The 15,825-nt window shown below is 34.1% G+C and overlaps 1 protein-coding gene across 1 annotated transcript; it reads right to left on the reverse strand.

Annotated features, from left to right (window-relative positions):
- Positions 1-7,145: 7,145 nt before the first annotated feature.
- LOC131874997 (uncharacterized) lies at positions 7,146-10,050 on the reverse strand. The gene is made up of 4 exons (XM_059218987.1): positions 9,997-10,050; positions 8,385-9,796; positions 7,337-8,333; positions 7,146-7,244 (listed from the first exon to the last, which is right to left on the reverse strand). Exons 1-4 carry the CDS (start codon positions 10,048-10,050, stop codon positions 7,146-7,148), a joined length of 2,562 nt encoding a protein of 853 aa, XP_059074970.1.
- Positions 10,051-15,825: the final 5,775 nt, after the last annotated feature.

Below are 15,825 nucleotides of genomic sequence, written 5' to 3' on the forward strand. Positions count from 1 at the left end.
AATTAAAATTGAGGAATATTTGTATTTGTACTATTGTAGAGATGTGATCTTATGAATTATGGAAATAAGTGGATTATAGTTGGAATAGAATGGATTTGCAGTATGGATCAGTTGTATTATTTCATGGAACGATTTAGCTAGAATGTTAAATAATATAGAAAGAGAAATATTTGTAGATTAATAAGTTATTATGTTAGAAGATGTTAATTGGATCTAGTAAATATTATTGATTCATATAGATGCATTGATAGGAAGGAAATTATGCATATCATGAGGAATAATTAATGTTGTACGTTGCATATCTCATGGTTAGAGAATTAGAATATGATTCAATAATGAAGCTGAAATATACCTATTATGTGTATAGTATGTTATTGTGGAAATGGATTAAGTAATGTTGTTGAAGTACCCTAGGGAAAGATTAATGATATTGTGTTATTTCCACTTGCGTTATTGGATGAAATGAGCAATGATGTATGTTCATATTGGTTAATTGATTAATGAATGTAAATAGATGGAGATGTCATGTGTTGCATTAGTTGTTAATAAGATGTTAATTAAGAAAAAAATATCTCCATTTGCATATTCTTGTTTAGTTTCTTTAGGGTATTTTGGTGGGTATTACAAGTTGCATTCCAAATTGCACAGATACTAGACCAACAAGGTGATAAGAAACAAAAGGCTAATATGTGGGCCTATTTTAAAACTTTCCAAGTGAATGAAAAATAGAGCTAGAATTCCTAAGGAAATTGTAAAAAAATATGAGGATACTATTTGTTTTATGATAAATAAAGAGGAATATATGATTGAGGCATTCCAACCTAGAATAGTCTTGATCATGTTGATGGGTTATGTAGTGGATGTGGCCACACTAGATCCTTATACATAAAACTTACTAAAAGCTCCAGTTGATGAGAAAGAAGAAAAATTTGGCACTCCTCAAGAGAAGGGACTAAAAGTCCATCAAGAATAGGTTGTGCCTGCTATTAGAAAGAAGATGACAAGGGTTGCAGGTGAACAATACAATTCTTTGGATAAGCTTTTTGTAACTAAGGGAAATGATTAATTTGTTGAGGAAAGGAAACATAAATTTTTCCAAATGATTGAATCAGAGAAAGCTAAAATTTAGACATGTTTAGAATGCATTGATGCAACATTAGGAGAAGGGGGAAATGTATATAAAACTTTTCTAGATTTTTCAAAGCTCATAGCTTCTATAGACAAGCAAATTTTGGATTGTAAAGATCATTTGCTCCAAATTTTAAATTCTTATAATATGGCAGCAAATTTAACAAGTTCGGTTGAAGGTCCAATTTTAGCATTCATAGATAAGATTTTAAGGTTCGAAAAGGAAAGGGACATCACAATAAGGCAAGCAACAGAGCTCTGAATTTTCATTGGTCTGGGGCTAGATAACCTGCTATGTCATAAAATAGATTGTATATCTAATATGCAGCATGAGGATCCCACTGAGTCTCAGGTTATAAATTATTATGCTAGTCTCTTGAATGGATTCACCTCCATTATTGATTCTCTTAAGGAAGGTTGAAACTCTTACTTTTCATTCTTGAAGACTTTATATCCTGACATTTTGAAGCTTGTATAGAAACCCATATGTATATATGTGTATAAAATTTTTGGTGCAAACCTCGCTTTGTCACTAATGTCAAAGGGGGAGGAGTACAGTGAAAATGAATGTATATCACAGGGAGAGTGTACAAATGTATATAGTTGCATGGATGTATAGGTTAAGAGGATCAGACTTAAAGGTTATATCATTTTTTTCATGAGTTTTACTATCAATACCAAAGGGGGAGATTGTTGGCAATTGACACTCATCTGGTAGTCACCTTTTGAGGTAAATTGCACTTTGAGTTGTCATTGATTGCAACTCACCTTTAGGTGCTGGTATTTCTCATCTGCAAGTATTGCTTTATCATTTGGCTTTGATTGAACCAACCACAATACACACTTTTCTTTACACTTGTTAACCGGTTAGTCTTGGTACAAGTAATTTATATTTAGGATCCGGTTAAGATATTATTGGCCCCGGTAAAATCATTTTTGATATTAGAGGAACCTTGCAGGAAGACATCAGATATGATCATCAGGATAATGCATAACATACTTCATGATCCGGAAGTCGACACGTTTATTTTTTTTCTTGAGGCTGACACGATAAACAAGTTAGAAGGGTATTTAAGGGAGATCATTTTAGTGATCGATTTCATGTAAGTGGTTATAGGATTTGTGATGTGGATCAATCAGAGATTAATGTTATGTGAATTGGTGTGTGGGTTATGGCATTTGTGTGCAGTTACACATGCACAATCTCAATCGGTAGCAGAACAAAGTATTAGAATAACATGTTCAGAGGAGGTTGTTAGAGCTGAAATCAGAATTTATCCTACATGGTCAGATGTATTATATAAGTTCATTTCAGTATGAAATCATTGTGTAATGTTGTCTAAGCCAGTGAGACTTATGTTTAAGCAATGAGCTCTAGGAAGTAAGCCCGATTGCATGTGCAATCCCCTTTATGTAATATTTGTATACCTTGATCAAGTATATAGATATTGTGGGCATCAGTACCACCATGGTTTTTCCCTTTACAAGGTTTTCCACATAAAAAAATTGGTGTTATGGTATTGATCCTTTATGTGTTGTTTGGTTTATGAAGTTAAAATTATTATTTTGTTAACCGGTTGATCAATAATAAGCTTAGAAATTCATTTACCTATAGAACACTGATTCACCTCATCGCGCCCCCCACCCCCTACCCCCCTCTTAGTGCTCTTAGATTCAAATAGTATCTAGCATAGGAGTTTTTAGTTTAAGAGTTATAGAAAAGTTCTTGGATTTAAGTATCCATTTAATCTATCTATAAATGCAATCAATGTATCATTATGTTAACTTTCTTTGTAAATAAATTTTTTAAAGCTCTAGTATATATTTAGAAATAGGTTTTCTAATTATTGCTCACTATGAGATATGATGATTGTTTATTATAATCCCTATTATATTATTTCTAAACATATATATTAATCTTAATGAGTATTTATTCATGAATCCACAAATTGTCATCTACATAGGTAATTTACTTCAATGGTCTCATTTATTATTTTCATGTACATATATATTCATGAAATAAATATATATTTCTTAATATTCGAAGAGTTTATATCATATGTTGAGCTAAGAGAGACAATAGATTTACATTTGTAATCATCTATTTGCTATAATGTTGATAAGCTATTTGACTATTTTATATATTCTAGGTTTACTTTTTCTCCCTTCCCCTCTTTCTTTATTTCATTTTCATTTTGTATTTTCTTTTAACATTTTAAATTAATTAAGCTCTAGGTTTTAATTATAATTATTCTCATCCCTCGAAATGCATTTTCCTAGCTATATGACCTCTTTGTCAAATTCCTAATAGGCCCCTTGTTTAAATAAAATATCCTTAACAATTAGAAAATCTATGTGTGGTCAAGACCTTAAATCCTTGAGACATTTTAAAGGCTCTTTAACTTTTGTTTTAAGAGATAAGTTAGTTAGTGTTATTGATCCTTAGGAAAATTGAAAAAATACTTCCTCATTTTTCCCACTAATATTTTTCTAGACCTAAATGGATAGATATCATGTCATCTAGATGATCAAATACATGTTGTTATATGGAGCCTAATTAGACTTAGAGGTTAAATTTTCCCTACTTTTATCAACACAATTCTTCCCCTAATTATTAGACAGGGGTTAGGGGATAGGACCCCAATAAGGGGTCAAGAGGCAATGCCCCTTGTGGGTTCCAGAAGAAATGCCCCTGACACACTCCCTATCATGGTATAGGGAAAGGTCGCAGGGCAACACTCCTGTAGAGGTTTTCGGGGGCAGTGCCCTCGAAAGCTCAACCAAATTTTATTATTTCATAAAGGCATCAAGTTTTATTTTTCTACTATCTAACATGTTGTAACCCTAATTTTGTAATTGATATAAGTCTTGATAAAAGGATAAGTTTTGGGTTTTTTTTGTAGAGAATTTTGTAGAATTTTTGCAATGATATTGAGTTGCAAGGGGAATCTGTTTGATTTGCTGCATAATAATGTTAGACTCTTTGTTTGGTGGATGTAGCCCATGTTTGGGTGAACCACGTTAAAAATTGTCTCTTCCCTATTATTATTATTTTTGTGTTTTTCATTCCCTTGTTTAATATTTATCTACATATGATTGATATTTTCTGCATACAATTCCTAACAAGACATATATTGGGTTTAAGGCATTTTATTGAGATGTGATTTTCCGCAACTTTTCTTTATGATTACAATTTTTTATTCTCTTGAGATGAAAATAATGACCTACTTGTGATGATTCAATTTCATCTTCAACAAATCCAACTACTATGACATGCTCTAGAGTTTAGGGGTTTGATATTTACCATCACTCTAATGCACGATGGCTTGGATGTACAACGCTATATTACTATACATTGACTTTTATCCTAAGTTTGAATATTTATTATGAGGTAATTTATCATTCCCACTACAAAGAATGCCAATTTTACCCATCAATGACCTATGTATTCAAAAGTTCATATCCATCACTATTAACCCACATAGAAGAGACATCCTAGACATTTAGGGCCTTGGCAAAAATGGTAATTCACATATATGTATAATATAAATAAATTAAGATTATAAGATGGATATTTCTTATGAAAGTATACAAATTTAGACTAATTCTCACATCACAAACTTAGCCTCAAATGGGTTAGAAAACTAGGTTCTAGAAGTTCTCAACTAAAAAAATATCATACTACTTGTTCATATTTTTTCTTGTGCACACTTTAAATAAAGTAAAAAATCATAATATGTTAAATAGAAATAAAAATTAAATCTTCAATTAATTAAATATATAAACTAGCATGTCCATGTCAAACTGCACAAGGAGCATTTGATTGTTCCCCATACCCATATTTACAAAAGGTTCCATTTATAGTTTTTTCATATAAAATGTATCATCAATACACACATTAGAACTGATAGTATTTCACTGAGATAATAATTTCATTAATCATTCACAACATCACTTTGAGGACAGATATCTCAATTAGACCACACAAAAATCATGTCAAGTCAAATAAAAACCATATTGAATTACTTCTCAGAAGATCTCAACACAATATCTCACAATGAAAACTTAATAATTTTTCACCATCAAGCTACTTCAACTAGAAACAATAACCTATATCCTCAATTAACTATATGCATTGCTCTACGTTCAATCTACTACATACAAACACCAAAATGTATTAACAAAGATGTATTGGTTAATTTACACCCTCTCCTTTCAAAAATAAACTAGAATGGGTGAGCTCCCCTGAATATCTCCAAGCATGCATAGTAAGGATCATATTTTAGATTGCTACCATGATAATATACTGTAAACCCTCCTTTGTTCCTCGATTAAAGTACAACTACCTTAAATATTCATTTAATCCTAAGATTTTTAAAAGATTTTTATCTTAACATATACATTTCATCAAAGGTAACATGTATCACTAAGTTGTGATAATTAGGAATACATTTCATTATTTTCTACCTCATGTTACACTAGTTCAACTCTCTACACTAACGCCCCTTGGTAAAGAAGATGCCACTTTACAAGAAATGGTGAAGTGATCAAGATACAAACACACAATGGTAAATTTCGCTATTATTTTTTCATATTGAAAACATCACATAATTTATTCATCTACACATGAAGTGTATTGAAGACCATTAATCTATAAAGGAAAATAGTCCATGAATGTTTTTGTGCATCATACACTTCTACTTGACAACTCAAATTTGAGGCCTTAAATGTCACAACATGCCCTTTGAAAAACCAATTATACACCAAAATACATTATACATAGATAAAGGATTTTGGTATTATTTATTTTTTGTAAATTACTACGAGCATAATTTCTAATAGCCTTAGGAAAGTTGAGTAAAAGATGGTCACTATCATAAAAAATATAAATTTGCACTTTTTCACATCATTAACAAATCCTGGATTTATTTCACATTTTTCATCATGTAAACATGGCTAGTACACAATATAACATAAACAACATAGAATTCAACCTAAATCACATGATTATGCTCACCAACTATAATAATACAAGATTTACATCTAGCATGACCCTTGCCAAATAAAAAGTGTACCATGCATGAACATGATTCTTGTCAACATATAATAGAAGGCTAATTAAACAACATATTATATAAATACACTATATCATATACTATTAATCTACTCTTCCAATTTAATAAAATCCCTACTATATTCTATAATTTAATTTAATTGTACTATAGATTTTAATTGCCAAGTTAGGTGTACACAACTTTTTACTACATAATTGCAAGACCTTACTTCCTATAATAGCCTTGTTATTTAAAATAAACACCTACAACACTAATGAATACATACCAATATTCTTCTTACATTTTTCATACCTTAATTTTCTTTAGTCACGTTATTATATATGAAAAATTTACATATTACAAGTAAACCTATTTCTACTAAATTTGGAATAACATTTTCCATTAAAAAATTTATCCTTCAATAATTTAAGGAGTAAAATAAGAGATTTTAGATAAACACCCTACAAAATGTAGTCTTTGAGTGTCATCCAATAATTAAGGCATGATCACCTAGAATACATTTGATGAAACTTATCATTATATAGCTTTATAAGTGACTGTTTAGTTTTCACCTTTTATTATAGTCACCCTAGGTGTCTAAAAACACATATAAGAACACTTAAATATGATTTGAGACCTAAAGATTGTATGAATGTATTCTTCGTAACAATGAATAAATACAATTCCAAGTGTAGTTGTAGAGGTATTATATTATTTGCAATAATGTTATATAAGAAGGTGCATTTGAAGAAGTGCTCATTAACATAGACAATGTAACTCTATTAAGCACTGGTAATAGAACTAAAATAGACCATCATTCATCAAAATAATTAGAAGTGCTTGTGTATATGACAAAAGAGAAATTGAATATTCAAAATAAAATCAGCTTCAAATACATCAATAGTTATATTCATTACCCATTATTCATGAAAAATCTGGTTATTCATGATTATTACATTACATTTACTTCCTAAGCCCTTTGTCTTTCGATCCAGTTTGGCGGAGATAAACGATGGTAGCAAAAACCACGGCGGAAATCGAGCCAAATCTTACATTTTCATGCTGGGAATGGGGATTGTACAAATAACAATATATCTAAGGAAGGAGGCACACAGTAGTGATCCCAAGGTAATAAAATTTCCTCACAGGTTCACCGTTATATTTCCATTCAGAAATCCACAAAACTTGAGGAAGCAAAAAAAGTCCTGAAACAATCCCACATATGGTCTAACAATCTCCTTCCAATCAATCTTCACATGGGCTCTACCGCCGAATCGGGTTACAGTATTACAGTAGGGTTTAGAAATGGCAATACAAATCTCGATGACAAAACCAATGGCGTACATAACTCCGCACCAGAGAAGCACCCATTTTTCGCTTGGTACTTTGCTGAGACGAAGACGAGATTGCCAAACTGTATAGAAAAGTCTTACTGTGAAGGTAAATGCAATCAATAGCATGGCATTGATTAGGACATCAAACAGCGAAGAAAGGTTTTCTTCCATTGAACAGGTATAGTGTCCCTCTTTGGAAGAAGAATCTGAGCTTGCAAAATAGAAGTGATCTATCCCAGTTGTGAGAGAAATACCGAAACCCAGAGCTTGGGTGCCCACCATCAAGAGTGAAATGTATGCAGCTGCTTGTGCATTGTGCAGAACATACATCAGTTGACTCGCTATACAGGCAGTTGCAAGGCAGAGAGACAAAATGTTGAGCACTGGCTCCAAAATTCTGCGAGGAATAGCTTCTGCTGTCTCTCCAATGTACAAGATTTGTCCTGTATGGAACTGCACTGGCTTGAAATAGATCGGATCGCTCTCTGTTCTGTTGCTCCAGATTGACACTTTGACAGACCTATCTATCAAAAGCTTGAAATTAGTTGGTGGGTATTGTAAATTTAGTTCAATTTTACAATCCAGACCATCTTCTACATCAATACTGGTATTGCTGTGAAGAATTTCTCTCTGATCCCGACTATCCCGGCAGCCTACAAGATTCATCTGGCCTCCTTGCGGATAGTACACACCCTCGATGGATAGCTTAAACAATGTAGAAAAAAATCCGTCCAATTTGAGCTGTGCTGCCACTTTGAGAAACGGCCTTTCCTCTTGAGAGATTTGCTGTTGCTTCAAGTTCAAGGGGCACGATTGTCTTGCATAGTTAAAACCATGTCATGTATCTTATAAATCCATCCCCACAAACTTGTCCATAGCTATGATATCCAAATTCATCATAGGATTTGAGTTTACTCCGCTCGAAGCGATGGTTGAATGCACTGAAAGATCTCTACCCAAGACATAAAAACAATCCCTCGATTGTCCTATTTCCTTCCAGGGATACTTGAATAGATGCCACCGTATCAGATTACCCAGACTCTTTGAATTTTTTCTCTCCAAGACAGACTCTGCAATATTATTCTTGGCGTAATGGTATGACATTTCACCGTAGAGACCATAAGGCAGAGATATACGAGGCTGTATTGGGTGCTCAAAGGAAAGAGGATAAAAGGCCTTGGAGTCCCTATGAATGCTAGATATAAAACCCACTACCATATTGCGCTGCTTGAGTGAAAGAGATTTTGGAATGTAGAGACAGACTAGAAAATCACAAGTAGGGGTAGGGGTAGATGCAAAGCATCCCACCATACAAATCTTATCTGGGGATGCTTTTCTACATTTTCCTTGGATCCACATTGTGTTTTGGTCCTCTCGGACTGATTCTAATCCAGATCTCCCGGTGTTGTCTACTTCAGGCACAACACCAGTAGTTGCACTGATATTGATATCTGAATTTTCAACGAATTTAAAGCATTGAAAACTTCGAATAATAATCCCGCAGTTGCTGAAGCCCTCTTGATTGGAGAAAGGACCAACCCTGTTACAATACTCTACTGGGCCCTTGCATTGCCAATTTGGTATTCCCTCCAAAGTCCAATACTCCAATATTGACCTTATTAATTCGCAGCATTGAGTTTTCCCCTTGTACAATTCCAGATCTGTGAATTTATTTTCATGAACCTCAGCACTGCAGGCACTTTCCACCATGCTGTCTGTAATGAATTTGCAGGGCGGCGAGTAATCCAATGGGAAGTTAACATCGACGGGATCAAAGAACATGGGATGATCTGAAACATGGAAGCTTGCCAATCGCCCAACAATCTTTGCACGGGTTAGCCCATTGCTAGGCGGAATCTGCAGGCGAAGTAGAATTTTATCATTTTCAACCAAAGAAGGCCCAGACCATTCCGAGCGAACAGAAACATTACTATGCCGCAGGGCCATCTTCGCTCGACCCAACGTACACAGCTTCTGATCTCCGCTATTTGTTTCTGCATAGATTCTCTGGAAGTATATGCAAAGATCAGTTATGCCCGGCTGATTTTCAGAGTCTATCCAGGTCTTACTATTGGATATGTGCAAGCATAGAGATGCGGTGAGATTCGCAACTTTGGTTTTGCGTTCAGCCTGGAAATCTGAGCTGTGGTTGATTAGTAATAAAGAAGCCACTTTGAAAATGTTGTCCTCCTTTCCGGAATGTAAAGACAAAAGAGGCACAGATCCCTTCTGCTCCCATTCTCCAGAAAATCGAAGAGATAGTTCCCTTGGAAACCACAACTTCCATCAAGCGGATATGAAGATGCTTCACTTGCAACAACAGTACAGTGCTCCTTAACTTCTGAAAAGCGATCGGAGGTCCCTGCCAACATAGGCTCTTATTCGATCCTCATTTTGCCCACAGAAGGTGAGCTCCAGGAAAGTCTGGCATATTCCAGAAGCAGGTGAGCAACTCCCAAGATGAGGATGAAGACCATTACCTGAGCTTGACGATGACTTTTAACCTGCATTTTCTTCAACATGGAGGGCACCATATTGAAAAATCTCAAAGAGCAAACGGCCTCAACACAGGGGATGTGCACTTAGAATGTCTTTAATGGATCGATTTCTTGCTGAGCAAGCTATGGATTTGAGGGAAGCAACAGCTGCATTATTCTAATTTTCCACCTTAATTGACAAATAAAAATCATAATCGCTTGAGAATTTTTAATCAGATTACAATACGATAATGCTGATAATAAAATATCAGAACAATTTCTGCTGGTGGGCTTCACATATGAGATTGATAATTTTGACTGGTTTTCGATTGTTGAGAACAAATATTTAAAACAGGGTTCATCCTGCGATGCGAAAGACGAAATAACAGAATATTGAAACGACCAGGACTATGTTTGAGCGGGACTTTTTTAACGTACTAAGCACGGCACTTCCGCGGGAAACGGCGGCATATTTGAGAAGATGATTCCAGTCATATTAATTGAGTCTACCAATATAAAATTTTCCGGAAGTTCCTATTGAGGGATTTTTTTTTTAAATGGAGAAGGTGCTGCTCACATTATTTTAGGAATATTTTAAAATTGATGGTTTTATGATTACAGTTCAGCTGGTGGTAATCTCAGAAAAAATGTTATAAATAAAAAATTAATAAATTAATGTCATTTTTTTACCTATTTTTTCTGAGGGAAATCTAAAATATTAATTAATTGACAAGTGACAAAAAAATTCTTAAGCTTGTGGGGCAATTTCTATCCCCACCAAATTGCACCCCCTGAAATATGTAGTCCTAAAAAGTAGAGGCTTTTTTCAAGAAAAAGATTGGAAAACATAATTTTTTTTATTCATGGGACCTCCCGCTCTATGAAAATATATCTCAAAGCCCTCCATAAGATCTTATTGTAACTCTTTTTTAAGATAAGGGGTCTTATGGAATCACTAACTATTTTTTTATAGTTTTAAGTAAAGACTATTTTTTAGGTTTTGAAATTTCAATTATGATGGAGAAGGTTGAATTTACAAAATAGCTATTTAATTATATAGTTGTTTGTGATATTTTAATTTTGATATTGATAATTAAAAATATTTATAAATTATACAATTAATATAAATAAAAAATCATGAGATCATTAGTTTCAAAATAAAATCTCTTAAAATATTAGAATGAAAAAAAAATATAAAATCATTAATTTCAAAATATATATATTTTTAAATGTTTGAATAATGCATATATTTAAAATTTAGCTAAAAATTACATTTTAGTCGATTACAATAGCATAACAACAATAAACATAAGATACGTGTAAAGACGTCTCTGGTGCTCAATGTTCTCTTGGCCCTTGCACGAGGCCCCTAGCAAACTAGAATCCGAAAGTCAGATGGCATCTTGGTGCAACATGAATACATCTAACTCACATATCACATATGACAATATAGTCCTATATTCATGATGTGGTAGGAGGTAAGAAGAAAACAAGAGTAGTAAACTATTGTAATTACTTTGGCCAAATTTTTTACCGACTACGAGTAGATAAACCAAGTGTCAAGGTTTACCCTCCCCCATTTCCCCATATTCGACACCCACCCATAATTTACATCTTTTCTATCCTAAAACTAAAAAATATATTAAAAAAATAAAAATAAAATTGAATAAATCAAATCTACCCCTTTTGGTACCTAATCTAGAATAACCCTTTTCTATTCTCAATTCAATTACATTTGTTTATACTATTTCAACAATTATCTCTAATATAATTTAATTTATAAAAATCCCCTTTCAAAATCAAACATAAAATTATTTAAAATAAAAAGAAAACTAACATGAATAAATCATATAAAATGTCATTAATTTATTAATTTACTGCCAACTTAAAATAAAATAAATAATTAAAGTCATAATATATCCTTGCATTCTTACTGTAGACACCTAAAATTGTCCAGTCTAATTAAATAAATATTTAATTACTTTAGCCTAATTCTTCTATTAATTAAATAAATCTTTATTTATTTAATTAATTCATTTATCCTCTTCTAGCCTTATTTCTCATTTAAATAAATACATTTATTTATTTAAATTATCCTTTTCCTAAATTAAATAAATATCTTATTTATTTAATTGATCCCACTTCTTCTATTAATTAAATGAATCTTTATTTATTTAATTAATTCATTAACCTTTTCTACCCGTGACACATGTCATTCATCTCTTAATTCATACACTACCTACCCTCTAATCTTAGCCGACCATTTATCTTTTACACCTCTCAATCTTATCCCTCCATTTCATATAGTGTCTTCTATATAAGGAGATGTTTCCTTCATTATCAACCCTAACTGATAAATCGACTTCACTATACTTTTGAACTTTCATATGCGATCCTACTTGCAACCACATTTCTGTTCTTTGTTGAGCTCTTGTGCACATAAAATCTGAGAGCAAATATATCAAGCAAGATCAATGGAGATAGGAAGAATGGAGATCCCAAACCCTATTGGACATGTGATGGTAAAATCTTTGTGATTTCATTTGATTTGCATTGTCTTAGGTAATCTTCATATGTTATGGTGGATCTTTGTTGTTGTTAGGCTAGGGTTTTGTGGTTGAATTCATTTAGTCTTTCAATATTGTTGTATCCATTTTCACTGTATACATTTTGGCATGCCCCATGGGACTCTTGTCCCTTTTGCATTTAACATCTTTTGTTGCAGTATTTGTGTTTTTGAAGTTGTAGATCTGATATTTCTGACAACATTTTGATATTTTTGTGTCTGCATACTTTCAAATCATGTTTTTGATTTTCTGTCGCATCTGTGGCATCTGGAATCACGTCTGCGCCTTCGACAATATTTTATTTTTTTGCAGATTCCAGGAAACACGTCTGTGTTCCCTAATCGTGTCTTTGAGGTCTTCAGACGCGTCTGTGTTCAGGAACCACGTCTATGTCAGATCTAACCACGTTTGAGAATTTATATAGCGTTTGTGTTACTAATAACCGCATCTGTGTTCAGTTGTTGCATTTTTGGTTTGTTTGATTTGGTTTTTCGTCATTCAGATTTCAGATCTGGTTTACATTGAGCTAACATCTTCAGATTTAACTAACAAAATTGGTGCAGCTTGTTTTGAAAGCAAAATTATTTTGTTGAAGACCCCTATTTCACAAAGTCTTTTGGATCTAAAATTTAACTAACTTGTGTGCTTGCAGGAAGGGGTGATCATTTGAAACCATCCAAACTACTAATAGATCTTTGTTGCAGGACCTTGGCAAGGGTTTTTGATCTTTATTGTGTGCCTTGTTTTCATAGACTAGCAAACACTTCAATTGGTGCACTAAAATTGAACCAGTGTCTTTTGTGTCTTGAGCAATAGGCCCTTTTTGTTTAATCTTTAGAGGGCCTGTCTCCCTATGTGGTCATTAAGACTACAAGTGAGGAGAGAGTGACCCAAGTGGTAGTGAGGAAAACCCACCTCTCCCGAACAACTATAAACAACTATATGCATGGTGAAAACTATGGATAACATGTGCTGATTAGTTCATACCAAAACTATGTCTCCCCATAAACCCGTTTGATCAAATTTATTTGATCATTTGTAGGGCGTAACCCCTACCAGCTGGGAGCCTTCTGTATTTACAGAGCTGAAAGTGCCACATGTATGGCCACATGAGCAGATGCCCTTACTAGCACCTTTTTGTTTTAGAAGCCAAAATCCTTCTAGTTGTTGGGGCAGGAGGTTGGACCTCTGGAGTGGCCCACACACATACGATTCTTAGTAGAGATACAGAGTTTGCCACTAGGAGTTTTCGTGGGAACTGATGCTTGGCTGTCTCGAGAAGTGAGTGCCGAGGGTGGAGCCAGTGGGGTCAAGCATCTAAGTATCTGCTCTGAATAGCATAGCCTCATGTGGGAATCAACAACTATTGTCTTGGCCAACCATAAGAATTGTGCTTGACTTATTTTAAACATTCAAACATTCAAGACCAAACATCAAAACATTGTGTCTTTTGTGTCTTCAAGTGTATGCAAAACAATTTTGCATCACACAACACACTTTCTTTTAAGTCATTTTGGGTCTAAACACTTGCAAACATTGAGTCTTCATCAACACTGTGTCCTCTTGTCATGAAAAAATAGTCAAACATTCAGATTTGGTCACAACAAGCAACTTCACACATTGGAAAAATTGCACAAGATTTTTAGAAACATGTCTGTGTTTGATAGAACTGCGTCTGTGTCATCTAAATGCATCTGTGAAGGGCAGAAATGTGTCTGTGTCCTGTGAGAAACATTGCATTTACAAAATCTCTGAAATGCGTCTGTGTCTGACAGAATAGCGTCTGTGTCATTTAAGTGTGTCTGTGAAGTATACAGGCACATTTGTATCCAAAATTGAAAAATTTTTATAGTCCAGCAAACAAGAACAATCAGTTTTAGGCTTATTGAGCTTCCTAGGTTATCTCTCTGGGTTTTCATCTAGCATTCAACTTGTCTTTGGGTCTCACAAAGTTCATTATTGTTTTACACCTTACATTACATTCACACTTGTCTAAAGTTGAGTCAAAAGGTCACTTGCTTGTCCTCATCATACATTGTCAACACACTACATACAACAACATTTTGCTAAGTGGTCTCTCATCAAGGTCTATCACCTTTGGGTCTCATTTGGTCTTACTTAGAGTCAAGGTCAACTTACCTCATCAAGAGAAACTATCATCTCTTTGGAAATCATACCTACTCTACTACATACATACTTGATCTTACACTTTGGACATTGCAAGTACACTTCAGATTCATTTACATTCCATCTAACTCTTGGTCTTCCATACTCTTTCCATTTTCATCTAGTCTCACACTTTTCGGTCAATACCTAGTTCATGGTTGAAACCTATTCCCAAAAATCTAAGAGAGAAGCTAAAGAGGCTCAAGAGTCCGCAAACATGAGTGTCTATGAGTATGACAATGATGTCTTTTTCAATTCTGATCATACCACATTACCTAACATGGATGCTTATAGAAACATTCCAAATGTTGAGAACATGGACACTACAAACAACAATGATACACACAATGACAATATGGACAACATTTCAGTACATTCAGCAGAAGTGGAAGACTCCATTATGGATCCCTGTTTCAATAGATTGGTTGAGGAAATAATGAGGAGAGATAGACAATATTTCTTACAAGTGATGGCACAAAGTGGAGCCAAGATCCCTCATGATTTTGACATGTCTCAAATAATGGAAAATCGACCTTTGCAACAACCTCACCTCAACATGATCAAAGGAGGCCTAATAGTGGAGGCAATAGAGGACCACATATGGTGCCAAAATTACCATCATCTTTGTTTCGAAAACTTGAGGTCCCATACACACATGGTCAAGCATATGATACTCACCTTTGCAGAACATTATGGAAGTCTTATGCAAAAAAATATACTCAATCACATACCAATGCTAAGGACCAACCACCAAAGCAATTGGATATCCAAAGGCATGTTCAAAATTTGGACACAAGGAAACCCTGTGTCAAATTTGGGGGCAACACACTGGAACAAACTCATGACATGCCTATAGATTATGGTATACATGGACAAAGCAGATATTCCATTCCTCAACATGACTCTATACCAAGTGGTCCATATACGCAACATCATTATAGACCTCCTCCATATGAACATGTGTATGATCAATATCATCCATATATGCAACATGCTCCTCCTCCACCCGGTGGTTCAAGCATGGGGTATGGTTCAAGAAGTCGGTCTCCACCTAAGAAAATGGAGGACATAAATACACCGAAGCCAACATACACAATGA

This window comes from Cryptomeria japonica, chromosome 4 (genome assembly GCF_030272615.1).
Source record: "Cryptomeria japonica chromosome 4, Sugi_1.0, whole genome shotgun sequence".
Classification (NCBI taxonomy): Eukaryota; Viridiplantae; Streptophyta; class Pinopsida; order Cupressales; family Cupressaceae; genus Cryptomeria; species Cryptomeria japonica.

Coding starts and splice junctions, on each gene's coding strand:
- LOC131874997 (XM_059218987.1), bottom strand. CDS start 10,050: ATGGTGCCCTCCATGTTGAAGAAAATGCAGGTTAAAAGTCATCGTCAA. Junction 9,797..9,996: donor AAAGTCATCGTCAAGCTCAG/GTAATGGTCTTC, acceptor GCTTGATGGAAG/TTGTGGTTTCCAAGGGAACT. Junction 8,334..8,384: donor GATATCATAGCTATGGACAA/GTTTGTGGGGAT, acceptor TAACTATGCAAG/ACAATCGTGCCCCTTGAACT.